The sequence below is a fragment of the Barbus barbus genome (assembly GCF_936440315.1).
Source record: "Barbus barbus genome assembly, chromosome: 4".
Classification (NCBI taxonomy): domain Eukaryota; kingdom Metazoa; phylum Chordata; class Actinopteri; order Cypriniformes; family Cyprinidae; genus Barbus; species Barbus barbus.
This window is the reverse complement of record NC_136732.1, coordinates 29,268,841-29,294,989: the sequence shown is the minus strand read 5'-3', so window position 1 is coordinate 29,294,989 and position 26,149 is coordinate 29,268,841. Positions and strand designations below refer to the sequence as shown.

Here is a 26,149-nt window from a genome sequence, read left to right as displayed (position 1 = left end):
ACAAACGACACTCGAGTCTAGTCTGTGCTAAAAAGTGTGGAAGGTTTTGGAAAGACATTGACTTTATTTATTTATTCATTCATTCATTTATTAATTTGAAAGGAAACGAGAGCACTGTGCATTCATTTTATGAATATTTAGTTTTTTTATTTTGATGCAATTGAACATTTTTGTTAGAAAAGAATACAAACTTTGAATTTTGACTCATAAAACAAATGTTTTATTTTTAAAAGATAATTATGTTGAATTTAAAATATGATAGACCTATTAGAAATCTACTCATTAAACATGGAAAATTATTTAAAAATAGAAATACCTTCATACTTCAATCTCAAGAAGAATTAACAAAGCAAAAACGACTGTAAATTATCTTAGTATTTGATTTGCTGTGATTGCTGTTTTTTAATGTTACCTTTGATTCATTGGTTCATGGGTTCATCAGAATGTTGCATTTAATGAATTTATTTATTTGTTTACTTACTACTTACATATTTACTTACAAAACTGAATTACATGTCAAACTACTAAGCACATTATGATTTTCACAGCTTTGTTATTTATAGATTTTAAAAAGTCTGTATGTTTAAAATATAGTTCAAATATATATTTTTTTATATATAAAAATATATTTGTTTAATAAATAAATAAATAGGCTACAGGAAGGGAAAAGGGATAAAGAAGAAAAGTTTTTCTTCGATTGATTTTGATTCTCCATCCTCCAGTCCAGTTAGAGGCAGCAATGCGCCAAAAGGTGGCTTACCAACATTACAAGAATAAGACAAAGACAAAAGCCCAGTAAATGACAGGCTATGTCCCTGGATACTGATGTCAAAACACACATTTTACCAGCAGACGTCTTTCGAGTTCATAGCAGAAAGACGGAGGAATACATCGAGGTGATATGCAACTGTAAAGATGATGTTTATTAAAGAGGAGAATGATGACACATCTGATCCAGACCCCTGCAGAACAGCAAATGAGCACCAAGAAGGTTGGTGTCTGTTTTTGATTCTTTTTTTTTTTAATTGTGGTGTATTAATGTAACCAGTTAGGGCTGATTAGATCTAATAATATGATGAAAAAAAGGAATCTTTGTTTTCTCCTGCTTGTGTTGGTTTTTAATAATTCATTGTTGTCATTTCAGGCCTGATGGAGGTGAAAGAGGAAAGTCAAATTCTGAATGAAATGGAGGAGAGACGTCAGCATCACAAAGCTCATGATGTCCTCGCTGGAGAAAAATCACTGATTTGCTCCCAAACTGGAAAAAACAATTTCTCACAAAGCAGCACTCAGACAACAGTCAACAAACCTTTCACCTGCTCTCTGTGTGGAAAGCAGTGTGCCCACAGAGGCCACCTGAACGATCACATGTTAACTCACACCGGAGAGAAGCCGTTCTCTTGCCCTCAGTGCGGAAAGAGATTCTCACGCAGAAGAAGCCTCAACGATCACATACTAATTCACAACGAAGAGAAGCGTTTCGTCTGTCCTCAGTGCGGAAAGAGCTACAAACGCAACGAACACTTTCGGAGTCACTTACTAAGTCACGATGGAGGCAAACCCTTCACCTGCTCACAGTGTGGAAAGAGCTTCAGTTATAAACGAACCCTTAACGATCACATCAAAATTCACACTGGAGAGTGTCTTCACACGTGCCTTCAGTGCGGAAAGAGTTTCCTGAATAAAGGACACCTTAAGGATCACTTAAAAATCCACACCGGAGAGCGACCTTTCACCTGCCCTCAGTGTGGAAAGAGCTTCATCAGTAAACAAAACGTTACATCTCACATGAGAATTCACACAGAGGAGAAGCCTTTTAAATGCCTTCAGTGTGGAAAGGGTTTTGCATGGGCAAGCTGTCTGAAAATCCACATGCGCCACGCTCACTCCGACGAAAGAGAGTTTATCTGCGAGCACTGCAATAAAACTTTTGTTTTAGAGTCTTACCTAAAGAGGCACTTGAAAATTCATCAAAACGAGAAACCTTTCGTTTGTTCCGTTTGCGGGAAAAGTTTTTTATGGCTCCTGTGTTTCAAAGCGCATCAGAAAATACATGAGGGTGTGAAAACCCATGTGTGCTCAGAGTGCGGCAGAGCCTTTGCTACAGCCGATTATTTGATAAAACACCACAAAATCCATGTGGGAGAACGGCCGTACGTGTGCTTATATTGCGGAAAGAGTTTCACTAAGAAAGCAAACCTGGTAGATCATGTAAGGCTGCATACTGGAGAGAAGCCGTACACCTGCGCTCAGTGTGGAAACAGTTTCACCTCAAGAAAAGGTCTGAGCTATCACAGAGAAAAGCATTGTTCTCAAAGCGTGCCAGAGTCATGTTCAGTGGAAATCCAGATAGTGTCGGATATGCCTAAAGATTGCGTTTCTACCAAAAAAGCAATTACATCTACAACCTTTAACGATGGTGAATAAGCTCTCATTCTATGTTAATGGCAGCAGAAAGTTTGTGCATCTAGTACTTTATTGTAAAAGACCATGTAAGGGAAGGAAATAAAACAGAAAACCAAGGGAGTGAGAGTGGCGTCTGGAAAACTGTACATATTTTATAATACATTAATGTCAATGTAGACCTTATGTAGCTATGCCCCTTTTCAGCGCTGCACTCGTTGTCTTCTGTCTTCCATTTTTATTTCCACAGTGTGAAGGTCAGGTTATAGCAACACCTTAGCAACCACCCTGGGTACCCTAGCAACCGCCCTAGCAACCATCCTAACTACCCTAGCAACCATCCTGATTACCCTAGCAACCGCATAGCAACACCCTAGCAACCACCCAATTACCCTAGCAACCACATAGCAACACCTTAGCAACCACCCTGTGTACCCTAGCAACCGCATAGCAACACCCTAGCAACCACCCCAATTACCCTAGCAACCACATAGCATCACCTTAGCAACCACCCTGGGTACCCTAGCAACCGCCCTAGCAACCATCCTGGGTACCCTAGCAACCGCATAGCAACACCCTAGCAACCACCCTGGGTACCCTAGCAACAGCCCTAGCAACCATCCCTAGTGCCCTAGCAACCGCCCAGCAGTGCCAAGGAAACCACTCAAGCCAACCTAGCAACCGAGTGGCGAGTTTTGCCAGCCAAGCACCCCCTCACATTTTCTTCAGGAAATGTAATTTCTGAATGAACTGTTCGTTTTAAAATCTTCCCGGTCTACTGACGTTTCTTATGACATCTGCTTCAAACATTACAATGCACATGATAACTTTCAGTAAATCTACGAAAAGTAAATCCACTACACCAAGTGAATTACTCTTTAACAGTGATGCCATCCACCTTATTGTTCAACATGGAAGTAAGCCTTTTTCTGTGAATGTGCGAGACTTCCGGTTCATTAGCTGTTGAAGGGAAATAACGAGAAGAAAAACAACGTGCACTAAACTGTAAAACAGTGTGCATAACAAAGCAGTGTTCAAGATTCAAGATTTTTTATTTGTCACATACACAATTATACAGAGTATAACCAGCAGTGAAATGTAAGTGTTCATAATTATGATAATACATTAAAATAATATGGTAAGACACACCAGTTTGCAATATCAAGCAGCAAAACTAGTTGTATTTTACAGCTAAAAATAGCTGGACGTGAAGGACATCGGAACCCAGACACATTAAATTTACATTAAATAGAATTTTGTACCTGTTAGATTGTGTTTCATTAACATCTACACCAACCCTAAACCTACCCCTAATGCAAAAACAGTAATTACTGTTGTACAGTGTGAAAAAAATTATGCTATATTGATGTGTGCATGCCCAGCTGTATCCCATCTGGCCTTAACCCGCACTTACGAGAAAAATCAGGTGGTATCCAGCTACTGCAAAAAGTTCAAAGACAGATTTTTGAAAATGGCTGCACACTTGTTTCTCTGACCCATAAGCTCTATAGTATATTTAAAGAGGGTCAATTATGTAAAGACACCTAGAGGAATAGCCTACATTAAAAAAAGCTGTTTTTTTTTTTTTTAAGTTTTTCAAATGAATTTTATTCAGAAGAAAAATTGTCTATTGGTCAAAAATGTATACAATCCTTGTTGATGATTCAATCAAGCAAATTCAAAGATCTAGCTAGCTGTATAGAAAATAATATACCGTGCATTAAAATGAGATTTTAAAGCATGCAAGAAACTATATGTATGCTTTGATTTTATTCCTTTCACAATTTGATTTTTTGTGTTTATTTATTTTTTCTTAATTTTGTGTTTTTATTTTAGTGCTAGTCTTTATGGAACTAAATATAAAAATTCATGCATTTACAAAATATGATTACTCATACTCTTTGGCATGCTACACAGAATTTCTCATTGTGTTTGTAAATGTTTACTGTACTGTAATAAAAACAATTGAATGAAGGGTATGGTGTGTCTGGCTCATAACTGTTGTAGGTGGCGGTAGAAAAAGTAACAAAAAGAAGCAGTCTCAAATATCATCAGTGCCTCTATCACCCAGCACAGGAATTCCCATTCAGGAAGCCTGAAAATGCATGAAAAATGGCACAGTGTGGGACAATTCACAGAGAGAGACAGTTTTACCTGCCTTCAGTTTGGAAAGATTTATACACACGTAAAAGACTGCTTGAGGAACATTTGATAATTCATATGAAGGAAAACCTCACACGTGTCCTCAGTCTGAAAAGGAAACCTTAATGATCACATGAGAACTCAGAGAGAGAGACCTTTCACCCAAGTACTGCTCACTGCAGAGCCAAATGACCTCCAGCTCCCACATAAAGGAAATCTATCATAGGTCTATCGTCAGGTCTAATCTATCAGAAAAAAGCAGTGTTCTCAAAGTGCACAGCATTCATGTTCAATTCGAATGAAGCTGTGAAACTATTTAAGATTGATTCAATCTTAAATTCTCTTGAATTTTGTTAAGCAAGGCCAATACTGTTTGTGTGCTGATTGTACATTATAAAATACAGCCGTTTTGTCAAAAAAGGAAGTGGTATGTGGCCAAGTATGGTGACCCATACTCGGAATTTGTGCTCTGCATTTAACCCATCCAAGTGTACACACAGTAGTGAACATACACCCGGTGCAGTGGGCAGCCAATGCTGCGGCGCCCGGGGAGCAGTCGGGGGTTCTGTGCCTTGCTCAAGGGTCTCACCTCAGTTGTGGTATTGAGGGTGGAGAGAGTATTGGTTATTCGCTCCCCCACCTACAATCCCTGCCACGACCTTCGGGTTACAACTCTCTATCCATTAGGCCACGACTATCCCCTAAGTAGGACTGTGATGTTGGTGGGTTTCCTCCTATGAACTGCTTGCTTAGGTCCTTCCACAACATTTTAATTGGATTAAGGTCTGGGCCGGCTGTTCCAAAACATTAACTTTGTTCTTCTTTAACCATCTTTTTGTAGACTGACTTGTGTGCTTGGGATTGTTGTCTTGCTGCATGACCCGCATTCTCTTGAGACTCTGTTCTTAAACAGATGTCCTGACGTTTTCCTTTACAATTTGCTAATATAATTCAGAATTCATTGTTCCATCAATGATGGCAGGCTGTCCTGGCCGAGATGCAGCGAAACAGGCCCAAGCCTTGATACCACAACCATGTTTCACAGATGGATAAGATTCTTATCCATATAAGATTCTAACTGTATTCTTAAATGCAGTGTGTTCTTTCCTCCGACTAATAGCTTCTCATTTCAACCAATAAGTTCTATTTTGGTTTCATCCTTCCATTAAACCTTTCTCCAACAGTCCTCTGGCTTGTATAATGTATTGAGGCATATGTTTTTTAGAACCATTCAAACACAAACATGTCAAATGTGTTTTTTGGCATGCTTAATTGTGTATATGAGATCCCATATACAGGAAAATCTGGAGATTTCACTGTGCTCTCAGAAAGTGGTACAACTTGTTAGGATATCCTTATGTGCTAAAATTTATTATTATTCTTCATAACATTTCCCCCGCATTTAGAAATTTTCTAGGTTATTATTATTTTAAATATTGAGAATATTATTGAGACGTTAAAAGCCTACGTTCTTTCGCTTGTACTTTCAAATAAAAGTCTATTGTTTTGGCGTTGCTACTAGCGCCCGTTGTGAAACAACACAGTGATATTAAGAGGAAAGGCGGCAAGCGACAATTCTGTGGTTTTCAATTTCGATTTTTAGAGTCGTAGAAGAACTGCAGTTGTGTGTTTTAGGGATGTGGTGAAGGCAATCATCAGATGACCTCAAACATCGGCACACCGACACCGTGCGTACGGGGCAAACGGCCAATGCATCAAAGCACACTGACTCTTGGCGATCAGACTAAATCCATTTATCCAGTAAGAGTAAAATCTTTCCGTGCCACGGGCATATGCCACCCCACATGTCACCGCTACGTGCGCATGGCACTCCACATGTCACCGCTACGTGCGCATGGCACTGGCAGCTGCCACTCCACATGTCACCGCTTCGTACGCATGGCACTCCACATGTCACCGCTACGTGCGCATGGCACTGGCAGCTGCCACTCCACAAGTCACCGCTACGTGCGCATGGCACTGGCAGCTGCCACTCCACATGTCACCGCTTCGTGCGCATGGCACTCCACATGTCACCGCTACGTGCGCATGGCACTGGCAGCTGCCACTCGCACGTCACCGCTACCAGTACAACAGCTGCCACTGACATGTGCGTCTGTCATCGGTCTCAACGCGACTATACACGTCTGTATACGCCACTGGACTCCTCACGGTTAAATACGTCGGTCACATCACAGCTGTATAAGCCGGTCACGGGACTCATTATGGTTGTATATCGTGCTCTGAATAATAAATGTTATGTTGTTATGTCTTCAATCATTGTAATTTGACATTTTTTTGTTTGTTTGTTTACCTTTTTTTTTTTTTTTTTATAGTATGCTGAGCAAAATTAAAATTAAACTTGAACGTGCAATCAAAGATTCAAAAAGGCTGCATAAAGACATAAAAGGCTGGCACTAAAGAATAAATCCATACATGTTCATATGACAAGAAAAATACAACACAGTAGGCTTATTAATTAAACTTTGTGAGGCTTGGGGAATTGGGTTTACGAACGAACGGGGTACAAAAGTTTGCTACACGCGCACACACACACACATATTTATAACGAGTGTAGACTATACTTTCCGCGTACGTCAGTGGATTGTTCTTATTTTTAAATTAACCTCACGGGGACAAAATGTATATTCAGACTAAGGGAATGTGATGGTGGTCTTTGGTTAATGGAGGATACAGATGCTATATCCACTGCATTGATCACAGTACAGTACACAATTGTTTTAAGTTCATGAGCCATGTTCAAGCAGATCAGATGTATAGACCCCTTCACGGTCGACGTCACAGGAAAATTCGAAGTGCGTACTGCGCATGTCGGGGTCAGAACGCGCCATCCTGTGTTACTGTTAACCAGATGATTTCTCATCAAAATGCCTAGTTGTTGTGTCGTGGACGGTGCAAATCGCACCAATTGTGGAGTCAAGTTTTTTAGGATTCCTGCAGGATCTCATCCTTTTCAAAAAAAATAGACGACATCTGTGGCTGCAAGCTATTAAACGGCAGACTGGGACAATGCTACGATCAATGAGGCTCGTGTTTGTAGTGCTCACTTCATATCAGGTAAAGTCATCCTTCCTTTATCATCCCTTTCTATTAGATTAAACTCGAAAGCCTGGATTGCATGATTTTTTTGCAGTTTTCTGTACACTAGCCTATAACGTTAAGCTATGCTGGTTAATGGTTTGTTTTAAATGTCATGCTGCTAGCAGTTAGCCGCAGGCTAGCGCCAACTTTGTAACAACATTTGTTTAACTGTGACTAGTCTAGACCACCTAGTCTAATCCTTATCCAAATGTCTTTGAACAACTTTCACTAGCCCTTTCTTGAGTCACACGTTCTCTCTCCTTCTGTCTTAAATGGACTGCGGACCTTGTTTAAATTAAATCAATACTCATATTGGTCTGATGTGTGTCAGTGCATATGCATGCCTCAAGGAGATACTATAATATAATATATTAATTATTATTGATTACATTTAAATGTAATTTAATTAAAGCAATATTGTGCAGGCCTAGTTTAACTAGACAATGATTAAATGGTTTCACACAGCTCTAATTGTTCCTTTTGTTTTCCTTTAGGTATCAGAGGAAAAGGAAGAGAGATGAACGCCCTGACATGCAACCTGCTTCTTCCATGGCTGAGATGGAACAAGACTGTACCATTGATCTTTGCAGTGGTATGAATAATCTCTTAAACATAAAGCTAAAACTAATGCAGTCTAATGGCTCGTTTCCACTGAGCGGTACAGTACGGTACGCAATTATTTGCGTTTCCACTGTCAAATGTTGTGAATGGTACCAAAAAGCCGAACCGTACCGTACAATTTTAATGCACATTGCACATCACTTCTTTCCGGCATAGGTTACACCTCGCCTATCAAGTAAGGGTACTGTGGCAGTGGAAACGCTAGCCGATTCATGGTTTACCGACCCGAACCATACCGTACTGTACCGCTCAGTGGAAACGAGCCATAATACACCAGCCCAGTGGTCCCATAAGCTACACCCTCCAAAGTTGTCATACTTTGTCACTGAACTTCTGTATGTCTGTTTGTTTTCTGTTCAAGATGAGGAGGAAGCTGAAGGGGACCGCCCAGTGTTGAGAAAGGAACATGATGCTCTTTGCTTTACACATAATCAACTGCAGGTCGTAGCGCCACTTCCGGTGGCATCGCCAAATGCCACCGGCAGCTGCCAGAGTTCGTGGCAGCTGCCAGATTTCGTGACAGATGCCACGGTTTTTTCTCGCCGTTTTTGGTGCTGTTTAAAACTACACTGTTCATGGTGGCGATCGATGGTGTTTTAATAATGCAAAGTTCCCACAGGTGTGTTATTTATTATGATTGTTTTTATTATTATAATACATTTCTATGTATCAGCTGCCAGAGTTCGTATCAGGAGTCACGATCGTTTATCGCCGTTTCTGCTGTAAACTACACAGTTTTATTTTTAAATGAAAGATTTGATAATGCATATTACATACCAGCAAGCAGATGCGATCAGAATATGAACCCAATAAGCTAAACAGCATTTTCTCATAAAGAACACACAAGGAGTGCTTAGCTGTATAGACCGTATGCACGTGTATACTATACACAGGTGCGTAGCCAACATTTCAGGAGTGGGACAAAAATTTTATATATATATATATATATATGATACTGTTTATAATAATATAGGAAACTTTATTTTTTTCTCTTATGTCTTTCAATTGGCTTAGAAATCAGATACACTGTTGGACAATAACCAATAAATGATTTGTTAATGTACTACAAACACTTTGTTTTATTCATTTTTATCAAATATAAGACAATAGTTTTTGTACTGTAATAAATGCTATGTCAGGTAGCACTGAATTGTTCATAAACTTACCTGGTAATTTACCATAAAATCACCTGAAGATGATTGAAAAAAAGTACAAATAAACCATATATGGTCGCAATCGTGTGTTTAATGCCTTCATGTTTCTGCCTTTTATTCAGATCATACAGTGATAGCTGGATGCTTTTGTCCATATTAGGGATTTCCTGGTACTTTGTAAGTTATTACTTCAATATGAGTCTGTCTTGCACTTTCTAAGCGTGTATGTGTATATATTGTCACATTTCCCTTAAATAAACATTACACTAAAAAGGCCAAATACAATTATATTTTGTATTTTTACACTGTGTAATATTCTGTTTATCAAAACCAATAAATGTCATCAAGTTAGTGTTTTTACGTATTTTTACATTTATTCCAAAATAATAACAAAAGTAGTAATAATACAAAAAATTTGTCAACTGATGTTCAGCTGTTCTTTTTAACTTTACCAGCGGGTGTCGCTGTTGGACAATTACTTTATACATACTAGTGACTTTTACGCTTTTAATGTCATATTTTGTAATACCTGCATTGATTTTTTTGTAATATCGATAATTCTCATCCATTTTTTTTTTCTCTAAAGAGTCTCTGCCTCCCTTGCCTTGACTGATGGCAGGCAACGACTGATGACAGAAGCCGTACAACACACAAACATCAGAAATTCAGTATTTTAAATTATGATCATTGCGGCTTTGAGGTTATGTACATTTTTGCAGGTTATTTTACATTAATTGCATGCATGCAAATTAATAAAGTGATGAATGGAAATTGGGCAGTTCAATTAAGTATAGAATTTTTGAAAAGCTAAAAATTTAAATGGGCAAATGTGGGATCACCGTGAAATTAAATGTTTTTTTATTACAATTTGTAGGCTATAGCCACAGTTTTACTACAAATAGCATGCTTAAACTATGGTGAGTGTAGAAAAACGTTTTATTTGTTGCAAAACAATGTGTAATTTTCATAAGTTTTGTTGCAAATAATTTTTACTGTTATTTTACAAAGAAAAACGGTAGTAATGCATTTATAATATTTATAGAAAACATTCATTGTTAGAAAAGATCATTTATGTCATGTACTGTACATGCTCTAGGCCTACAAGTTTGAGGTATTAATTGTAACATTTGTATATACACAACACCAAATATTTTGACCATACTTTCTTCTTTCACAGCAGGAAAACATTTTGTGAGAGACACCAGGACTGCAGCTGACTGGTGCAGAAATAGAAATTGGGATGGAGAAATAGAATTTCCCAGTGTCCTTTCACTGGAAAAGGAGGAACAAATTGCATGCCAAAGCAAATTGCAGAGCTGGATGGGTGACTATGATGAAAGTTCTCCGGTGGAATTTTTCACTTTTGTATTTTTGGAAAAAAAAGATTATGAGGTGTTCTGCACAGAAATGATTGATAAATCAAAGTACAAAATCTTCGCCAGATTTGAGGAAGAATAAGTCATAAAAAATCAATCAATGATCAATAAAAAAATCAATTACAATGGTCTCCATTTCTCACTATTAACTAACTATTGACTTTTGCCTCAAACTCCTAATAGCCTACTGTTCAGGTATAGGGTAAGATGTAGAATATGGACCGGTCACGTGTAATACGGCATTAGTATGTACTTTATGAGTACTAATAAACAGCTTATATAGTAATATGCAAGCTACTAGTTAATAACTAGTGTTACATTAAATACATAAAAAATATGTTTGTGTGTGCGAGCGCGTGTGCATATACAGTATTGGCTAGCGGCAGCTGGGCACTCCTTATCTGTGTGTATGTTTATGGCAAAATACTTATGCAATTTAGCTTATTGGGTTCATATTCTGATCGCATCTGCTTGCTGGTATATAATATGCATAATCAAATCTTTCATTTAAAAATAAACGGCGACAAACGATCGTGACTCTTGGCACTAACTCTGGCAGCTGATCCATAAAAATGTATAATAATAATAATACAACAACTACAACAAAAAACACCACCGCACGCCACTGAGAACAGTGTAGTTTTTACCGAGCAAACAGCAAAAACAGCGAGAAAAACCATGGCATCTGCCACGAGAAATCTGGCAGCTGCCACGAACTCTGGCAGCTGCCGGTGGCATTTGGCGATGCCACCGGAAGTGGCGCTACGACCTGCCACTGCCAGGGAGAGCGCCAGGCCCTGCTGGCTGTAGCTCGGCTCGAAACTAGGTCCGTCACTAAAACGGGTCCGACTAGGAAACGAACTAAACGCCGAAGGGCGGAACATGTCCGGTTTCTCTTTTAAAGGGTAAAATGTTGAAACCCAAAATGGTTTTAATAGCAGTTCATCACCAGGAATGTTGTCCTGTGTGATAATGGAGGCACGCAACAACTGTACTCAGTACAGTCTACATTTTGAACCAAGGCAAGAGGAGGAGGCCCATTGTTAAAAAAAAGCAACAAAAAAAAAAAAACTCTAGGCCCTGTCCCCAACTTCTTTTCACATTCCTAGTGGTTGAAGTTAAATAATTTCACTGACATTCAAGAATGTATGTAAAAATTGTTATTGAAGTATTTATTTATTTGCATGTTTATGCATAAAGTAAATGTCATTTATTTTTGATCATAGAAATGCAAATAGGGAACATTGTAGAGGTCTTATTAAAGGAAGTGATTGGTGTGATTATATATAACGTGTTTCTTGTCACTTTATTTCTGTTACTTTAGGTTGCTGTTACTATATATTAAAAGCAATATAGTATTATAATTTAGATTGAAACGTTTTGCTTAATTTAGCCTTGACAGTAGTCTTAATATTAATAACAATTTTAATTTTCTTGATCTCCTTTGGTTGTTTAATAGTAATTTGAGAGAATGCTGTGACAGGTGCATACAGAGAATACCAGATCAAGTGACTAGTGTACAAATGAATGGTGTAGGAAATGGGGTCGTTATTAGCCTCTGAATTTGTAAAATTTGATAAAACACGTGCTTAAGGTATGAACAGACAAATGGGTGAGGGATAATTAAAAATAAAGGGGTATTCAGTAACAATTTAAACTTTATGCAGATTTGCAAATAGTTGGTGTAACTACATAAAACAATGTATTGAAATGTGACCAAAAACAAACAATACTCAAGGACATAAACAAATGTCAAAGATAACATGCGTGTGAATTACCATCTCGACAAAAAATACATAGAAAAACGTATGTTTTTATATAGTCTCCGACAATATTGGGTAATTTACATGTGCTCTGAAAGCGCATTCCTGCTAATCCTATGCTAACCTCCGAAGTTACAAAAAATACCGTGCCCACACCAAGCGAAATGACCCACCACGCAGTCATTTTCGCCGCGCGCACCTCTGCGAGTATAAACCAAGCTTTAAGTGGTGACAGTCGCACGTAGCGGTGACAGGTCGAATGACAGCCGATATGTGAAGACACCAGGTCGAGTGACAGGTTCCTATGGCCGTGCCGGGTCCCGTGAAATGCGCGCATGGCCGTGCCGGGTCGGTTGCCATGCGCATATAACAGTGAAAGATCGAGTGCCATGCGCACGAAGCGGTGACATGTGGAGTGCCATGCGCACGTAGCGGTGACATGTGGAGTGCCATGCGCACGTAGCGGTGACATGTGGAGTGCCATGCGCACGAAGCGGTGACATGTGGAGTGGCAGCTGCCAGTGCCATGCGCACGTAGCGGTGACATGTGGAGTGCCATGCGCACGTAGCGGTGACATGTGGAGTGGCAGCTGCCAGTGCCATGCGCACGTAGCGGTGACATGTGGAGTGGCATATGCCCGTGGCACGGAAAGATTTTACTCCCTCTCCCATTTATTCTACAACACACGCAGAGGTAAGGCTTAACATTGCATAATTGCAGTTTTTTTTTCTCAACAAGGCCCCTGGGAAGAAGAAAAGCGCTTTAGGAACAGCAGCTTAGAACATTACATATTCCCCCGGTTTCACAGACAAGGCTTAAGCCTAGTCTAAAATGTAATTCTGAGTTGTTTAAACTGAAATAAACTTGCACTGACTGATCTTAATATATATCAGTGCCTTTGTTTTGTCTCAAGATGCACCCCAGTTATGTTTTTTCTAAGCATGTTTATAAAAATGATTTAAATGTCCTAATTAAACTATGGCCTCATCCTGGCTTAGTCTAAGTCCTGTCTGTGAACCCGGGCCATTATGCATAGTCTTAGCAATTCAAAAGAGTAATTAAACAAGAGCCACTTTGTTTCATAAATGCTCACTTAACAGGGGAAAAAATTCTCTGGGAGATATGTGCATCCCTAGTTGAACAGATTAGAGATACCAAATAAGAGATAGATGACATCATAATATTGCTATTATTTCATAATTTTATATCGGAGACCTTTGCCACAAATAAGGCCACAAATAATTTTGCTGACAGGATCTAACGTTGCAATTCTGTTTCATAAGAGTTTTTCTGGGAGAGGCCTCGACGGTCAAGCGCTGGTCTTTCTGGCCCGAGATCTATGTTATCCCTCTCAGGATGATGGAAAGCTGGACCTCAGTCACATCTGTGTGTCACGACAAGGACCGACACACTCCAGAGATGTACATGGACCAAAGGACATCATACCAGTGAGTCTGAAGTCTTTTGTCTGTTTTTAATGCAGTAGCACATCTTCACAGTAAGTGGCGATGTTGAACCTACTATGTGAAAATATTAAAATCACATAAAAACATGTTGATGAATGAATCACTATGAAGTACCTAATTATTACTAAGGATATTGTGTTATGTATGTGTACAGCATTCCATTCTACACAGAGTGGGGGTACAGAACAGGACACAGAACCGTGAGGGGTTTGTGATGAAAGAGGTCACCAACCCCGCTGAGGCCACACTGTACCAGACAACATATCAAACAGTGCACTGCACCACTTCCAAAAGATATCAACCAAATGAAGCACGCGGACAGCCAGTCCCCTGGCACAGGCATAATATTATCACAGGTAATTTAGCCATTGCTTATGCACACAAACGAGTGTTCAGCGAAACTCACTTCGACAGAGGCAGTTGATGTTTGTGTTGCAGCATGCAACGCTCATAAATGACCATGCAAAGAGCCATTTTACTCTTTTGGGCAACAGGACAGGAGAAGGCAGCAGCTGGGCCTGGGCAGGTCAGAAGACGGTCTGGGGAGAGTATTCTGTGGGCAGCTCGGCGTTGGGAGATGCACAGTGACTCTTTTCGTTTGTACTAAACATGACGCCAATAAACAACTAATAAAATATACTCAAAATGACTCGAGACACTTCATTATGCTGCTTACAAGTCAAATAATGTTCTACACTATCACTGCATGTAGATCTTCAAAAATTGCGTTCTGTGGAAAAAATATATAAATTATATTAAATCATATTTGGGTTAGTGTTAAGTATTATAAACTACTCTAGTATTTGCTTTACATTTTTTAATATTTCTGCTTAGCTTTAAATTATAGTAATGTGATTATTAAACTTTTCAGTTTTTTTGCCAAGTAAACATTTCTAATGTTCACTTCTCTCGTTTTTTCTCCATCTAGTACTATATACATTTTATTTCAGCACTAAAAATTGTTTTTAATAGTTTTAACTAACAAATGATGGGAAAAAGATAGGTTTGAATCAGTTTATTGTTGTGTTGAACACACTCACACACAAAATGAGTTAAAAGAATAAGGAGAGAAGACAAACTTAAGACAAGCCAGTAGAAACAAAGAAATACAAGGAAAGAAAATCGAGATGTATATACAGCCCAGCAACAGGTGTTGGATTGGGAAGTGGCTAGAGCTGGAGGACAGTAATGAGGTCCACACAGCACTAGTACAGCAGTACGGGTCTAAGCTCCCCTACACAAACACTCCAGTTCTGTTTTTCCAGTGCAATTTTCAGAACAGTGCAGAAACGCATGTTTCCAAGCCATCAGAGGAAGAAGACTTCTGATGATGTGTTCTGTGCATCTAATTTGCTAAAGTAAATGTTCAGTAGTTGCTTCATCAATTTAAAAATTAATTAGAAGAAATTAAGCTCTCTATATTTTGCACAGACTTAACACATTTACTATGACATGCAAATATACATGGATGTAAAACGGCTGAAATGAAAAATTTCAAAATTTCAGTGTTGGGAACCCCCCCCCCCCCACTTCTGATGGAAAACAAATGCATAATTTGAAAAGAAACCTAAAAAAAAAAAATACATATGAACCTCAAGAGATATCTGCATACATTTAAGCTGTTTACTAGATGTTACTTTTCACTATCAGCTCAGGCTTTACATTGGTCTGTTGAGATCTGACGTTGAGCGGGGCAGATGACAATTTTTAACACTTAAAATAATCAGAATTTCACTTTTCACCAGAGCCTAATCTTTTACTCATTCTTCTTCTCCTTCTGTTTAAGAAGTTTGTTGATCTCTCTCTTCACCATGCCAGCATATTTGGTGATGATGCCATGCTGGTTGAGGCCAGGCAAAAGGAGAAGGAAACTCACTGTGGATACAAAACAGAATATGAGTGGACAATCACTAATACAATAGCCCTGTGAAGGTATGAACCCGCCAGACACTGAATAAAGGTAATGTTCATTTTTTACCGTTCTAAACTACTGTCCCCATGAGGCGACTTGTTCTATATCATTAATGATTTTTATTGGCCTACTAATATGATTGGAAACTTCATTTTTTTTTCAAAAATACTATTCACTTCATAATGGATATACCACTTTCATAAATGAAAAAAAGACTTCAGAATATTTCACCTAATTGGTACAAACAGATTTAACAAACTTTGTGTGCAGGGAGGGTAAGTGGCAGCATATTTCTGGACTGAAACTCCGAGGCTTTCCGTGACCTAAATACAATGACCTCTTTGTTGCACAGCCTAGTCACTGTTTGCATGTGCTAAGCTTTGATAAAGGACGGTGACTTCTCTACAGTTTGCAGACTGTGGCGCGTCATAGATTCATAGATCTTACAGCCTTCTTTCCTGCTAGTAAATCGGAATGCATTTGTGATGTAAGAGACAGGACGTGAGCAGCGCATTGCTCTAATGTTATATGACAGCCTTTCATCACAGGGGTTTTCTTCAAGCAGTTTGCTTGACTTGGTAAACTTTTAGCCCATATAAACAGCTTACGTACCGATCAGGTAGGTGAGGATGAGGTTATGCACTTGTTGTCCGATCCAGGCCACAGCCACAAGACTGCTGATGACGGAGAGAAAATACTGTAGAGAAGTAAAACGTGTTACAAGGAGTACAAAGAGGAGGAGCCTATTTTCTACAGAAGTTACAATAATATACACAAACACGTTCACTTGAACAAACTATTTGGTTTGAACAACATCTGATCAATAAATTTATATTTTAGAGCTTTCTGACTCTCCATAGACAGCAACGCAACTACCACATTCAAGGCCCAGAGAGGTAGTACGGAACTCGACAAAATAGTTCAATAATCCATGTGATATCAGTGGTTAACCATAATTTTATGAAGCTACAAGAATACATTGTGTGCAAAGAAAACCAAAATAACTTTATTCAGCAATTTCTTCTCTTCCGCATCTTCGCCGCCATAATTAATAACAGATTTTTCATTTTTGGGTGAACTATCACTTTAAGAATGGGTCATTAAATTATTGTCTCTCTTGATTAGTTTAAAAATGTTGATTCATTAAGGGAAAGAAACCGTTCTGCCGTGGCTTTGTTCTGAACTATTTCCATTTGCGAAATTGAGCAAAACAGATGTGTGGTGAGTGGGGCGGGGGCGGGGCCGAGAGCCGTGGGAACGGAGCGAGGCCGGTGGAGTTAATGATAATGAGTGACACCTGCGACACTCACCGGTCTCGAGTCCCACGGAGGAGCTCCGGAAGGATAAAAGGAGGAGTGACGACAGTGGAAGACGAGAGAGGACCAGGCCTGGATTTTAGTTTGTGTTTTGTGTGCGGCAGTCGTCCGTGAGGGGCTGCCGCTTTACTTTTGTGTTTGTTTATTTTTGTTATTAAATCTTTAAATGTTTGCCGGTTCCCGCCTCCTTCTTCCCGACCTACGAACTGTGTTACAAGATGATACTGACAATATTGTGTCTAAAATGTACCAAAATTAAATTATACTTAATATCACATTTGCATTTGTACAGATATTAGGGGAAAACAGCACTCTTGCTCAAGTGATATTGCTAAACTACATAAAGATATAAATATATAAGACAAACACCCTCACGGTCATTTTTTGCCCTCATATGTATGAATTTCAGAGTCATATAACTGCATTCTAATAGGCTACATCATGCATTTTTTCAGGATTATGAACATTACATAAAAATGTTCTCTTAGGGGCTCAAGTGCCCCTTAATTATGTACAAGTAGAGCTTTGTTTGTTTGTTCTTACTGCTGAGCAACAGTGATAAAGCCAACTTAGTGGTGTGAAACGGCAGCTTGCTTTGAGTGTGAAATGCTTATGAGTCACTAGTGAATTCGAAGACATAAAACAAGGAAGGTGCTGTCAAATGAGCATACCATTTTTGGCTTTTCTTCCTTCAGGGCAAACAGACGTTTCCACCAGCCAAGCACACGACGCTGAGTCTTCACAAGGTTCCCACAGATCTCATGGAATCGCTGCTGCTGTTCGGTGGTCCTGCGCAGGAACATAATAGTGCTCAGAAAACACAAAAATAAACAATGTCTTTATGGGTAACACAAACACATCATAAATGTTCACTCAAACGAAGAGGGAATCTGTTTCCATTTCTGCTTAGCTATTGCATTTTATTTCTGGGCATAAAACATGACCATATTGAAGGCTTAAAGCTTGGAGCCACAGGAAGCTGCCAGATACTAAAATAAATGCCAGGGGTCTGATCTCGACTCGCTCTGCATAGCAAGACCTCTCACTGCAGAGTGGAGATCCGCTGAGTCAAACCAACAATGTGCCTGACACTGGACACTCAGCAGCAACTGCAATCTGTCACTCAAAGACACCAGAGACCTCGGCTCCTGAACTAGGGCAAGTGAAGTTGCCAGGGGAGACAGACTAAAAACCAGAAGAGGCAAGAACATACATGCTGTGCAAATACCTATGTGTCTTCCCAGAGGGTATGAAGTGTTGCAGTTTATTAGATCGAGAGATCAACACTTGAGTTCTGAACCTCGCTAGCAGATGAAGATATTGTTAGTTTAGAGCCTGTGGCCAAAAGCAGGCCTTGCTGTCGTCCCTTCACTCACCATTTGTTAGAGCCAAAAACACGGGGGGCAAGAGTGGGCACCAGGTAATCAGCCAAGCACAGGATCATGACAGTGCAGGACAGACCAGTAAGCACAGAGGGGTCCAAGAAGTAGATTAGCCTGCCAATGAAAAAATGAGTCATAAACTTGAATTTCTTAAATTTTTTTGTTGACTATGCAAATTTTCACAAAAAAAAAAACAAAAAAAAAACCCAGAGTGACACACGATTAGTTCATAGCACAGGATGTTTCTGAAAGTAAAAGGAGGAAGAGTAAAAAAAAAAAAAAAGGAACTCCTTCTTAAAAAGACATCACTAATTAAGAACTTTCCTTTTCTTTTAATCTTTTTTTTTTTAAAAGCTGAAGCATCTTAGGGTGCTTTCACACTTGGTTCGATTGCTCCTTTGCTTTAGACCATCTACAAATGTTAAATCTTAAAATCAAATGTTAAGGTTACTACTGCATCTTTCTGAAAAAAAAAAAAAAATGCAGCGATTGATATATAGTTTATTTATAGTTATTTTCAAAGCTTCAAAGTACTGTCATTATAAAATAACTTCATTATTGTTCATTGAATTCTAACAAATAAGTTGTTGTTAAAAACCAACCAAAATTAAAAATAATTTGCTTATAATTGCCACACAGTTGAGACTTGGTGCCGTTTCCAAACAAAAGGAAATGTATCGGCATCGGCCAAAATGAGTTGAAAAATATCAGCATATGAGCAAAAATCCAATATCGTGCATCCCTACTGGCAACATTATTCTAAATTCAAAAATAGTTTCTATTCCAGAATGTAAATCTGTATTTAAGCAATAATTACACTGGCATTCATGACATCATTCTGAATATCAGATAGATCAGATTACAACATCATAATAGATTATCATAAAGGGCATATGTTTACAATGTGTAACAACCCATATAATTAGAGGCTAAAGAAAGCAAGTGTTAATGGTAAAAACCATTAAATCCATCAAGGACTTCAGCTTTCAGTGTGTAACCTTATCTGATTAACTGCAGTGAAAGATTAGGCCTTCTTTAGTCAAGAAGTAGCTCTAATGCATGCTATGAACCGCAGACTCACATGAACAGGATTGTGGTGGCGCCCACTAATACTGCAGGGTACCACGGCTTCTCCCAGCGCAGGACCTGATCTCCAGCCAGGATCACCTCTCCCCATGCTTGCAGCTGCTCTTCCAGCTGACTCGTCTCTTGAGCCTAGAGAAGTGCTTTTAGTCAGTAACAGTGTCAAAACAATGAGATCTCTTACGACAGACGACATGGCATTATGGGAAATTGTTGTACAATGGGAGTGTCATGAATTCATGGGATGGGCACATTCAGCTGGAATGTCAAGAATTTTAAATAGACACCAATATGAATTATTATCTTATCAGGGATATATTTTAGTCGTTAACACATACAAAGTAAAAGAGGAGAACAAAAATGGCTTTAAAAGACAGCGACTGTGAAATCCTGTGTTCAAACCAGCAGGCCACATTTATAGGGTCTGTCCAGCTACTTCCTTTATGTGATACATCACGTAAAAAGATAGGTAGTACAAATTTTAAAAGGCTAAAGCATGAACGTTAACCACAATTCTTGGTGGCTTTACAACTAACGTAACGTTAATCTCTAAAAAAAAAAAAAAGAAAGGCAGACTAGTATAATGTAAATTAAAGACTTTCGTCAAGCGTATCCAGCAACGCTCATAAAAATCAAGTTAAAAATATTGATCAAAAGCAAATACTTATGCAAATAATATGTAGGTTAACAACCAAAACCATTGCCCAAAAAAAAATTTTGTAAGACGCTAGACACCCAGAGTAATCCGTTTGGTTAGCATTGAATTAGCTTGCTAACATCTTATCACGCAGTTCACATCCGTGGCGTTCAGCTTCTACGTTACTCGGTGCACTCAAAAGACCAACATTCACAAAATTAAAGACAGATTAAGTTTATTGGTGTCCTGTCATGCCTTTGTTTAATCTGTTTAAGGTTGTGACAGCAGCAGAAGTCCGCGTAGCATATTGCTAAAGACGACAATCATCAGATATACGTTATATTTCGACAGCAGGCGAACTGCCTGTAAGACTGAACATTAACTGACCACTTACCAACAGATTTGCACTTTTATTATCGCCCTCAGCCATGGTTTATTTAGGTGTATTTCAGATAATGTGTAGCTCGGAGAGCACGATTACACGAACGCGCCTCCCCTGTACTGCGGCAGTCTGTCAACCGACCGTTATTTTCAGGATGTTTTGATCTTAAACTCGAGACGCAAGGACTCATGGGAAATGTAGTTCACTAGTAAAATACAAGGGGAAATATGGTACAGGGAAAGAGTATAGAAGACCTTTGGTACAGGGCCTAAAACGATAAAGACATTTCCCCCAACAAATGAGCAGAGAAAGCTGTGTAAACTCTAATAACTGAAATGCTTAACAGGGTTGAAAATGTACAAATCAAGCTGCTGTGGCCTCAGAAATGTAGTTTTATTTTAATTTCCCCTTAAATGAAAAACAACACATTTTACTACAACTTGGGTAACAGGATTGAATGGCTGAGCTTTAAAAAATGCATTACCTAAAAACTACAAAATGTGTAATAACGGAGAAAAATGGAGTAAGATTTATATTTCTTTAAAGTAAGCTTAAAGAACGGGTCCAGATAATGGTATTTCACAGGTGTATATTTTTGTAATGGTGGACATTTGTGAAAACAAAGGGAGAAAGCTAAGTGCAGCCACAACATGGGATGGGGCTACATGTTAGCTTTAATATAACTTATAGTTTTAAACTATTAATTTACTATTTTTATATATAATATAGCTTGCAGATGTAATATAGCTTTCACTACAATTGAATATTTCAATATACTTTCAAAATAATGTTTCATTTTAAAACAATCAAGGAGGCCAAATCCAAGTTCTCATTTTCTGTTAAATTGACAAGTAAACAAAACCTATATTTGCAAATAATTGGATAAAAATGTGTCATGCTCAAGAACAAATAGGCTTTCAACATTAGGTTACTATTAACCTAAGGTTAAGCAACATAACCACACTTGTAATTATGAAAAGTGGACTGCTTTTAAAGGGGTCATCGGACGCCCAAGTTGATCTGATCCTTTAGGGTCTTAATGAAAATTATAAAACATACTTTGGTTAAAATTTCTCAGTGTAAAAATAAAATAACATTTTTACCGTCAAAATCAGCTGTTTTCAGCAAGCTGTCTTTTAGTCCATGTTGCTTTAAATGCTAATGAGCTCTGCTGACCCCGCCCCTCTCTTCCGTGGAGTGACAGCAGACACAATGGTGGACTGCTCTCGGCTCACTCAGGGAGAGTCTAAGGTAAGAATCAACTGTCTGGGAGCTGCCTGTGCAGAACTACCTCTTTCCATTTTATCATTATAGGATGGATGTGTACACACTTCCAACACATTTATGTTCAAACAACATGCAAAGTGAATTTTGCATCCGATGACCCCTTTAACACTGGGCAATGAAGCCTAGTTCCTGAACAAGGTGAAATTGCAGTACAAAAAGGTAGAAAGTGTGAATTGCTGTGGTAAGTCTAAACAAGCTACAAATTAATTTGAAGTACAAAAATTCCAAGTGTAAAACAATCAAACAAACACAAACAGCGAATGCTTTAATGAAGACCCAAGAGGTTTAATTATAGTTTTATTTGACCAACAAAGTGAAGTAAAACCATTAAGAGACAACAATTGTAACCATCACCACATCACTATTCCGTTACTTATTTCTCCCACTAAAAATGTAAAACTAGGTCAAGATCAGTAAAACGCAAGCTTTAATGAGGACATGTATCAGCGATGACACATGTCCACAGGCAAGTCAAAAAAAGGAGCAATCTAGACTAAATCCATAGCAAAGGAGGAAAGGGAGAAAGAATCTACAATACACAAACAAGATCAGAGATGCATACGAAGAAAAAAATTATTTAGAAACTGATTTACACATCTCACCATATTGAGCCTGGGTCATACTCAAGGATTAAATCAAAGAGACCTCAGACTGAGCACTTGCCAACTCCAAGCACAATTCATTGTGCCAAACATTCAGAAACACATGACCGTGAATGTTCCCAAAGCCACTATGCAATTTGCCTTTTAATTGGGAAATCTGTGCAGTACATTGGTGTAAAAAGTTATTTTCATATATATATTTGAGGGGAAAAAGTCTTTTTTGTGGTTAAGAACAAACTCTAAGGTCTACCAATGGCCTTTTGGCTTCCAATGGAGTCCTTTGAGCCTTCGGGTCACACAGCCCTCCACACCCGCTCCAGCAGGAGACAGCTCAGCCGCAAGTCGTGCCCAACCCAGAGCCATCCAAAAACCTCCAAAACCGGATCACCCTTTCCCTCCACTCTTGCACAAATGTAGTCTAGAAACTCGCTAATTACCACAGACCTTTGCTCTAAGAGTGGATAAACTGTCTCCTGCAATTTTTCCCTGTGGCAAATCCTATTTGTTTTGATAGTTGACAAACGTTTATTTTTTTGTTGTTGTTGATACAGGGGTTGGTTGGGGGGGTAGTTTAAACCTTGTCCCCCCCACCCCGCCTCCCCATCTTGGTGAGCTCCCCACACATCTCGGGGAGACAGATGCAGACCCATTTCATTGTGTTAGCTGGATCGCCGGGTGTAGCTGTGCTACGGGGATCCGGTGTGGGCCCGAGGGAGGGTCTCTACACCCTCCCCCTTTCCTGCATGGTGCTCTGTGGCTCCATTGCCCCAGACCCAGTGGATTTTGGTGGATTTCTACCCTCGCTGGACCAAAGTGATCTACAAGGATCCCGTTCACACCCATGCTGTCCATCCCTCGTACAACTGTGCCAGGTTGTCCAAGTTTGTCGCCTCTTTGATGACATAATCAACCTTAAAGAGAGCAAAATACATGGCATTAACAAAATTACACAGCAGCCGCAGTAAGGTTGTATAGCTAAAGGAGGAAAGCTCACCTGCTCAGTGACACTCATTCTCCTGTTAGGGTCCACATCTCTCCCTTCCAGTTTGGCCTTCACCCTCTTCCACACACTAACAGCGTAGGAATTCCTCTCTTGCACAGCTGGAGAAAAAACTGCTGATCAGTGATCTTAGCAAAGATTCTAGTTGATAAAGCATTTCATAAGAGGACTTCAATGAAAGGCACTATTTTCCTTTAGAAGACACTATTATTCAAACAATCTATTGTCAGTACAAACTAATTTAAACGTTATAAGTTTAAACTGCCTGAACGTGAACAGTGAAGTGCTTTTCATATTCAAGTTAACATTGATCTATCGGTTAAAACAACTGCACATTGGCCTTTGTAGGTCAAACATGCAGATCTAAAGATTCTAAACTACGGTTCAAAAGTTTGGGGTCTTTAAAATAAATCAATACTTTCATTCAGCAAGGACGCATTAAATTGATCAAGTGACAGTAAAGATATCTATAATGTTGCAAAATATTTGTGTTGCAAATAAAAGCTGTTCTTCTGATTAATGGTTTTCAACATTGATAAACGCTTCTTTAGCATATTAAAAGTATTTCTAAAGGATATTTTGACACTCAAGTTTTAAACTATACACTATAACTCTTTTTGTATTTTTGTTTAAATAAATTCAGCCTTGAGCGAGAAATTCCAATCCTAAACTTTTACATTTTTTTAATTATTATTAAAATGTTAAAACATGTTAAAACTCAATGCATGATCAGAGTTAACTTGATGAATAGTGCCTTTTCATACTCATCTGTTAAAATCACCACATATTGGTCAAACTCACATACAGGTATGTAAAATTTTAACATTTTAAATGGGCCGATCTATGAGATGACATTTGCATCACAACTTACCTCTCCCAGTTTTGGGATCCCGCACGGCTCTTTTGGGGCTTGGGGCCAGTCCTTTACTGTTGGTCATCAGAGTGCTGGGGGGAGTGTCCATCGGGGTCCCAAAGTTTCGAGGAAGAGCTTTGCGGGCATTCTGAGACATGCTGTCAGGCTGGGTCTTCACTCCACTGCAGCGCACTGCTATAGTAACAGATAGAGAGAGAGCGAGAGAAATCAAACTCAAATCACCTACAGAAAAAACGCCATGAAAGAACCAAAGCTACATCTTAAACTTACCAGCAGCAAAGCTGGTCTGGACTGTGGAAGTGGGACTTGCACAGTCACTTCCTTTCTCAGTGACAAGAGGAGAGGCGAAGCTCACCAAGCCATTGTAGATGCTAAGAAAAAAACAAAAACATTTATAAAAAAAAAAAAAAAAAACCTTGAAGAATTACAAATTGTGTTCTGAATCCAGCACAAATGCTCACCTTTGGCTCTGAACCTTTAGCTCCTTCAGGGTGGCAGGGATCTCCTGCAGCAGCTCAACCTGCTCTTGGCTGCGTGGTTGACCTGTAGCTTGCACTACCGTAAAAAGCACTATCTGCACATTATCCTGCCATGCTTTGTATTCTGACAGGAACTGACGCACACTACCCTCATAAGTCACTTCCTCTCCCTCAGCAAGGGCATTTTCCTCATCCTGTCAAATTAAAAAGCAGCCAACATTAGAGTGTACACAAAAGATAGATATTCTATAACATTTAAAACCACTTTTTTTTGTCAGCGGTTAAAGGTGGCCAATAAACTAAACGCGTCAACCATTTTGCATCAGAGGCTTATATACCTTTGCCATGGCACGCAGGAGGTGCTTAACATCAGCAAGTTGGCGGTTGTGATTGGACAGGATGCCTTTAATGGAGTCGACCAGCAGCTGCAGGGTTTCGGTCACTCTCTCCAGCTGCTGCTCTCTTTCCTCCTGCATGGCTCTCTGACTGGACATCTCCTGGGTGAGGTGATTCTGTGCGTACACAAGCCACTCAGGCCCACCAATGGACAGATCCATGGCAGGACTCTGCAAAGACACAATCCAATGCTTTTCAATTAAGTAGTAATTTGCAGGGATGCACGGATACAGTTTGACTAAATAAATTTTAAATAAAATGCCAGAAACTAAAATAAATAGTTTTAAATCCTACAAGTGAATTCAGGCATACTATCATACATGTAGAGTATAAAAATGGATATTTAGAGATTTGCAGGATTTAAGTTTAAAATAGTTTTTAAATATATCCTCCAAAAGGGAAGTTAACCTTTACTGAATCATTAAACATTATCAACAATGAAATATACAATACTGATCGCTATGCACTACAGTTCAAAAGTTTGGAGACGGAAGTTTGAAGTTTAAAAAAAAATGATAAAATGAGAGTAAAGAAATTTATGATGTTACATGCTGTTCTTCAAAACAGAAACAAAACACAAAAAGAAAAAAGAACCATTTTCAACATTGATAAGAAGAAATGTTTCTTGAGTACCAAATCAATATATGAGAATGATTTCTGAAGAATCGTGTGGCACTTAGGACTGGAGTAATGATGCTGAAAATTCAGCTTTGTCATTACAGAAATTACATTTTAAAATAATATTCAACTAGAGAAGTTATTTTAAATTGC

The 26,149-nt window shown here is 38.9% G+C and overlaps 3 protein-coding genes and 1 long non-coding RNA gene across 5 annotated transcripts in view; 2 read left to right on the top strand and 2 right to left on the bottom strand.

The window, feature by feature from the left end:
* The first annotated feature begins 764 nt into the window (after positions 1-764).
* Positions 765-4,381, top strand: LOC306860724 (uncharacterized protein). The gene is made up of 2 exons (XM_079402566.1): positions 765-991; positions 1,145-4,381. Exons 1-2 carry the CDS (start codon positions 916-918, stop codon positions 2,425-2,427), a joined length of 1,359 nt encoding a protein of 452 aa, XP_079258692.1. The 5' UTR covers positions 765-915; the 3' UTR covers positions 2,428-4,381.
* Positions 4,382-7,367: 2,986 nt separating this feature from the next.
* Positions 7,368-10,904, top strand: LOC306861770. The gene is made up of 5 exons (XR_013783508.1): positions 7,368-7,623; positions 8,142-8,239; positions 8,630-8,887; positions 9,545-9,599; positions 10,009-10,904. It is a non-coding gene; the product is annotated as an uncharacterized lncRNA (long non-coding RNA).
* Positions 10,905-15,028: 4,124 nt separating this feature from the next.
* LOC306868648 (ADP-ribosylation factor-like protein 6-interacting protein 1) lies at positions 15,029-20,920 on the bottom strand. Its single transcript, XM_079414908.1, has 6 exons — positions 20,753-20,920; positions 19,720-19,853; positions 18,633-18,752; positions 17,928-18,045; positions 16,553-16,637; positions 15,029-15,903 (listed from the first exon to the last, which is right to left on the bottom strand). Exons 1-6 carry the CDS (start codon positions 20,786-20,788, stop codon positions 15,785-15,787), a joined length of 612 nt encoding a protein of 203 aa, XP_079271034.1. The 5' UTR covers positions 20,789-20,920; the 3' UTR covers positions 15,029-15,784.
* A 1,369-nt stretch (positions 20,921-22,289) lies between these two features.
* The window catches only part of LOC306868723 (serine/threonine-protein kinase SMG1-like), a 53,048-nt gene continuing 49,188 nt past the window's right edge, over positions 22,290-26,149 (bottom strand). For both annotated transcript variants that reach the window (XM_079415022.1, XM_079415023.1), the window contains exons 57-62: positions 25,321-25,548; positions 24,965-25,176; positions 24,774-24,874; positions 24,501-24,677; positions 23,624-23,730; positions 22,290-23,540 (exon numbers count right to left, since the gene is read on the bottom strand). In XM_079415022.1, the coding sequence (XP_079271148.1) occupies positions 23,463-23,540; positions 23,624-23,730; positions 24,501-24,677; positions 24,774-24,874; positions 24,965-25,176; positions 25,321-25,548 (903 nt within the window). In that variant the 3' untranslated portion in view covers positions 22,290-23,462. The remainder of the gene's footprint in view (positions 23,541-23,623; positions 23,731-24,500; positions 24,678-24,773; positions 24,875-24,964; positions 25,177-25,320; positions 25,549-26,149) is intronic.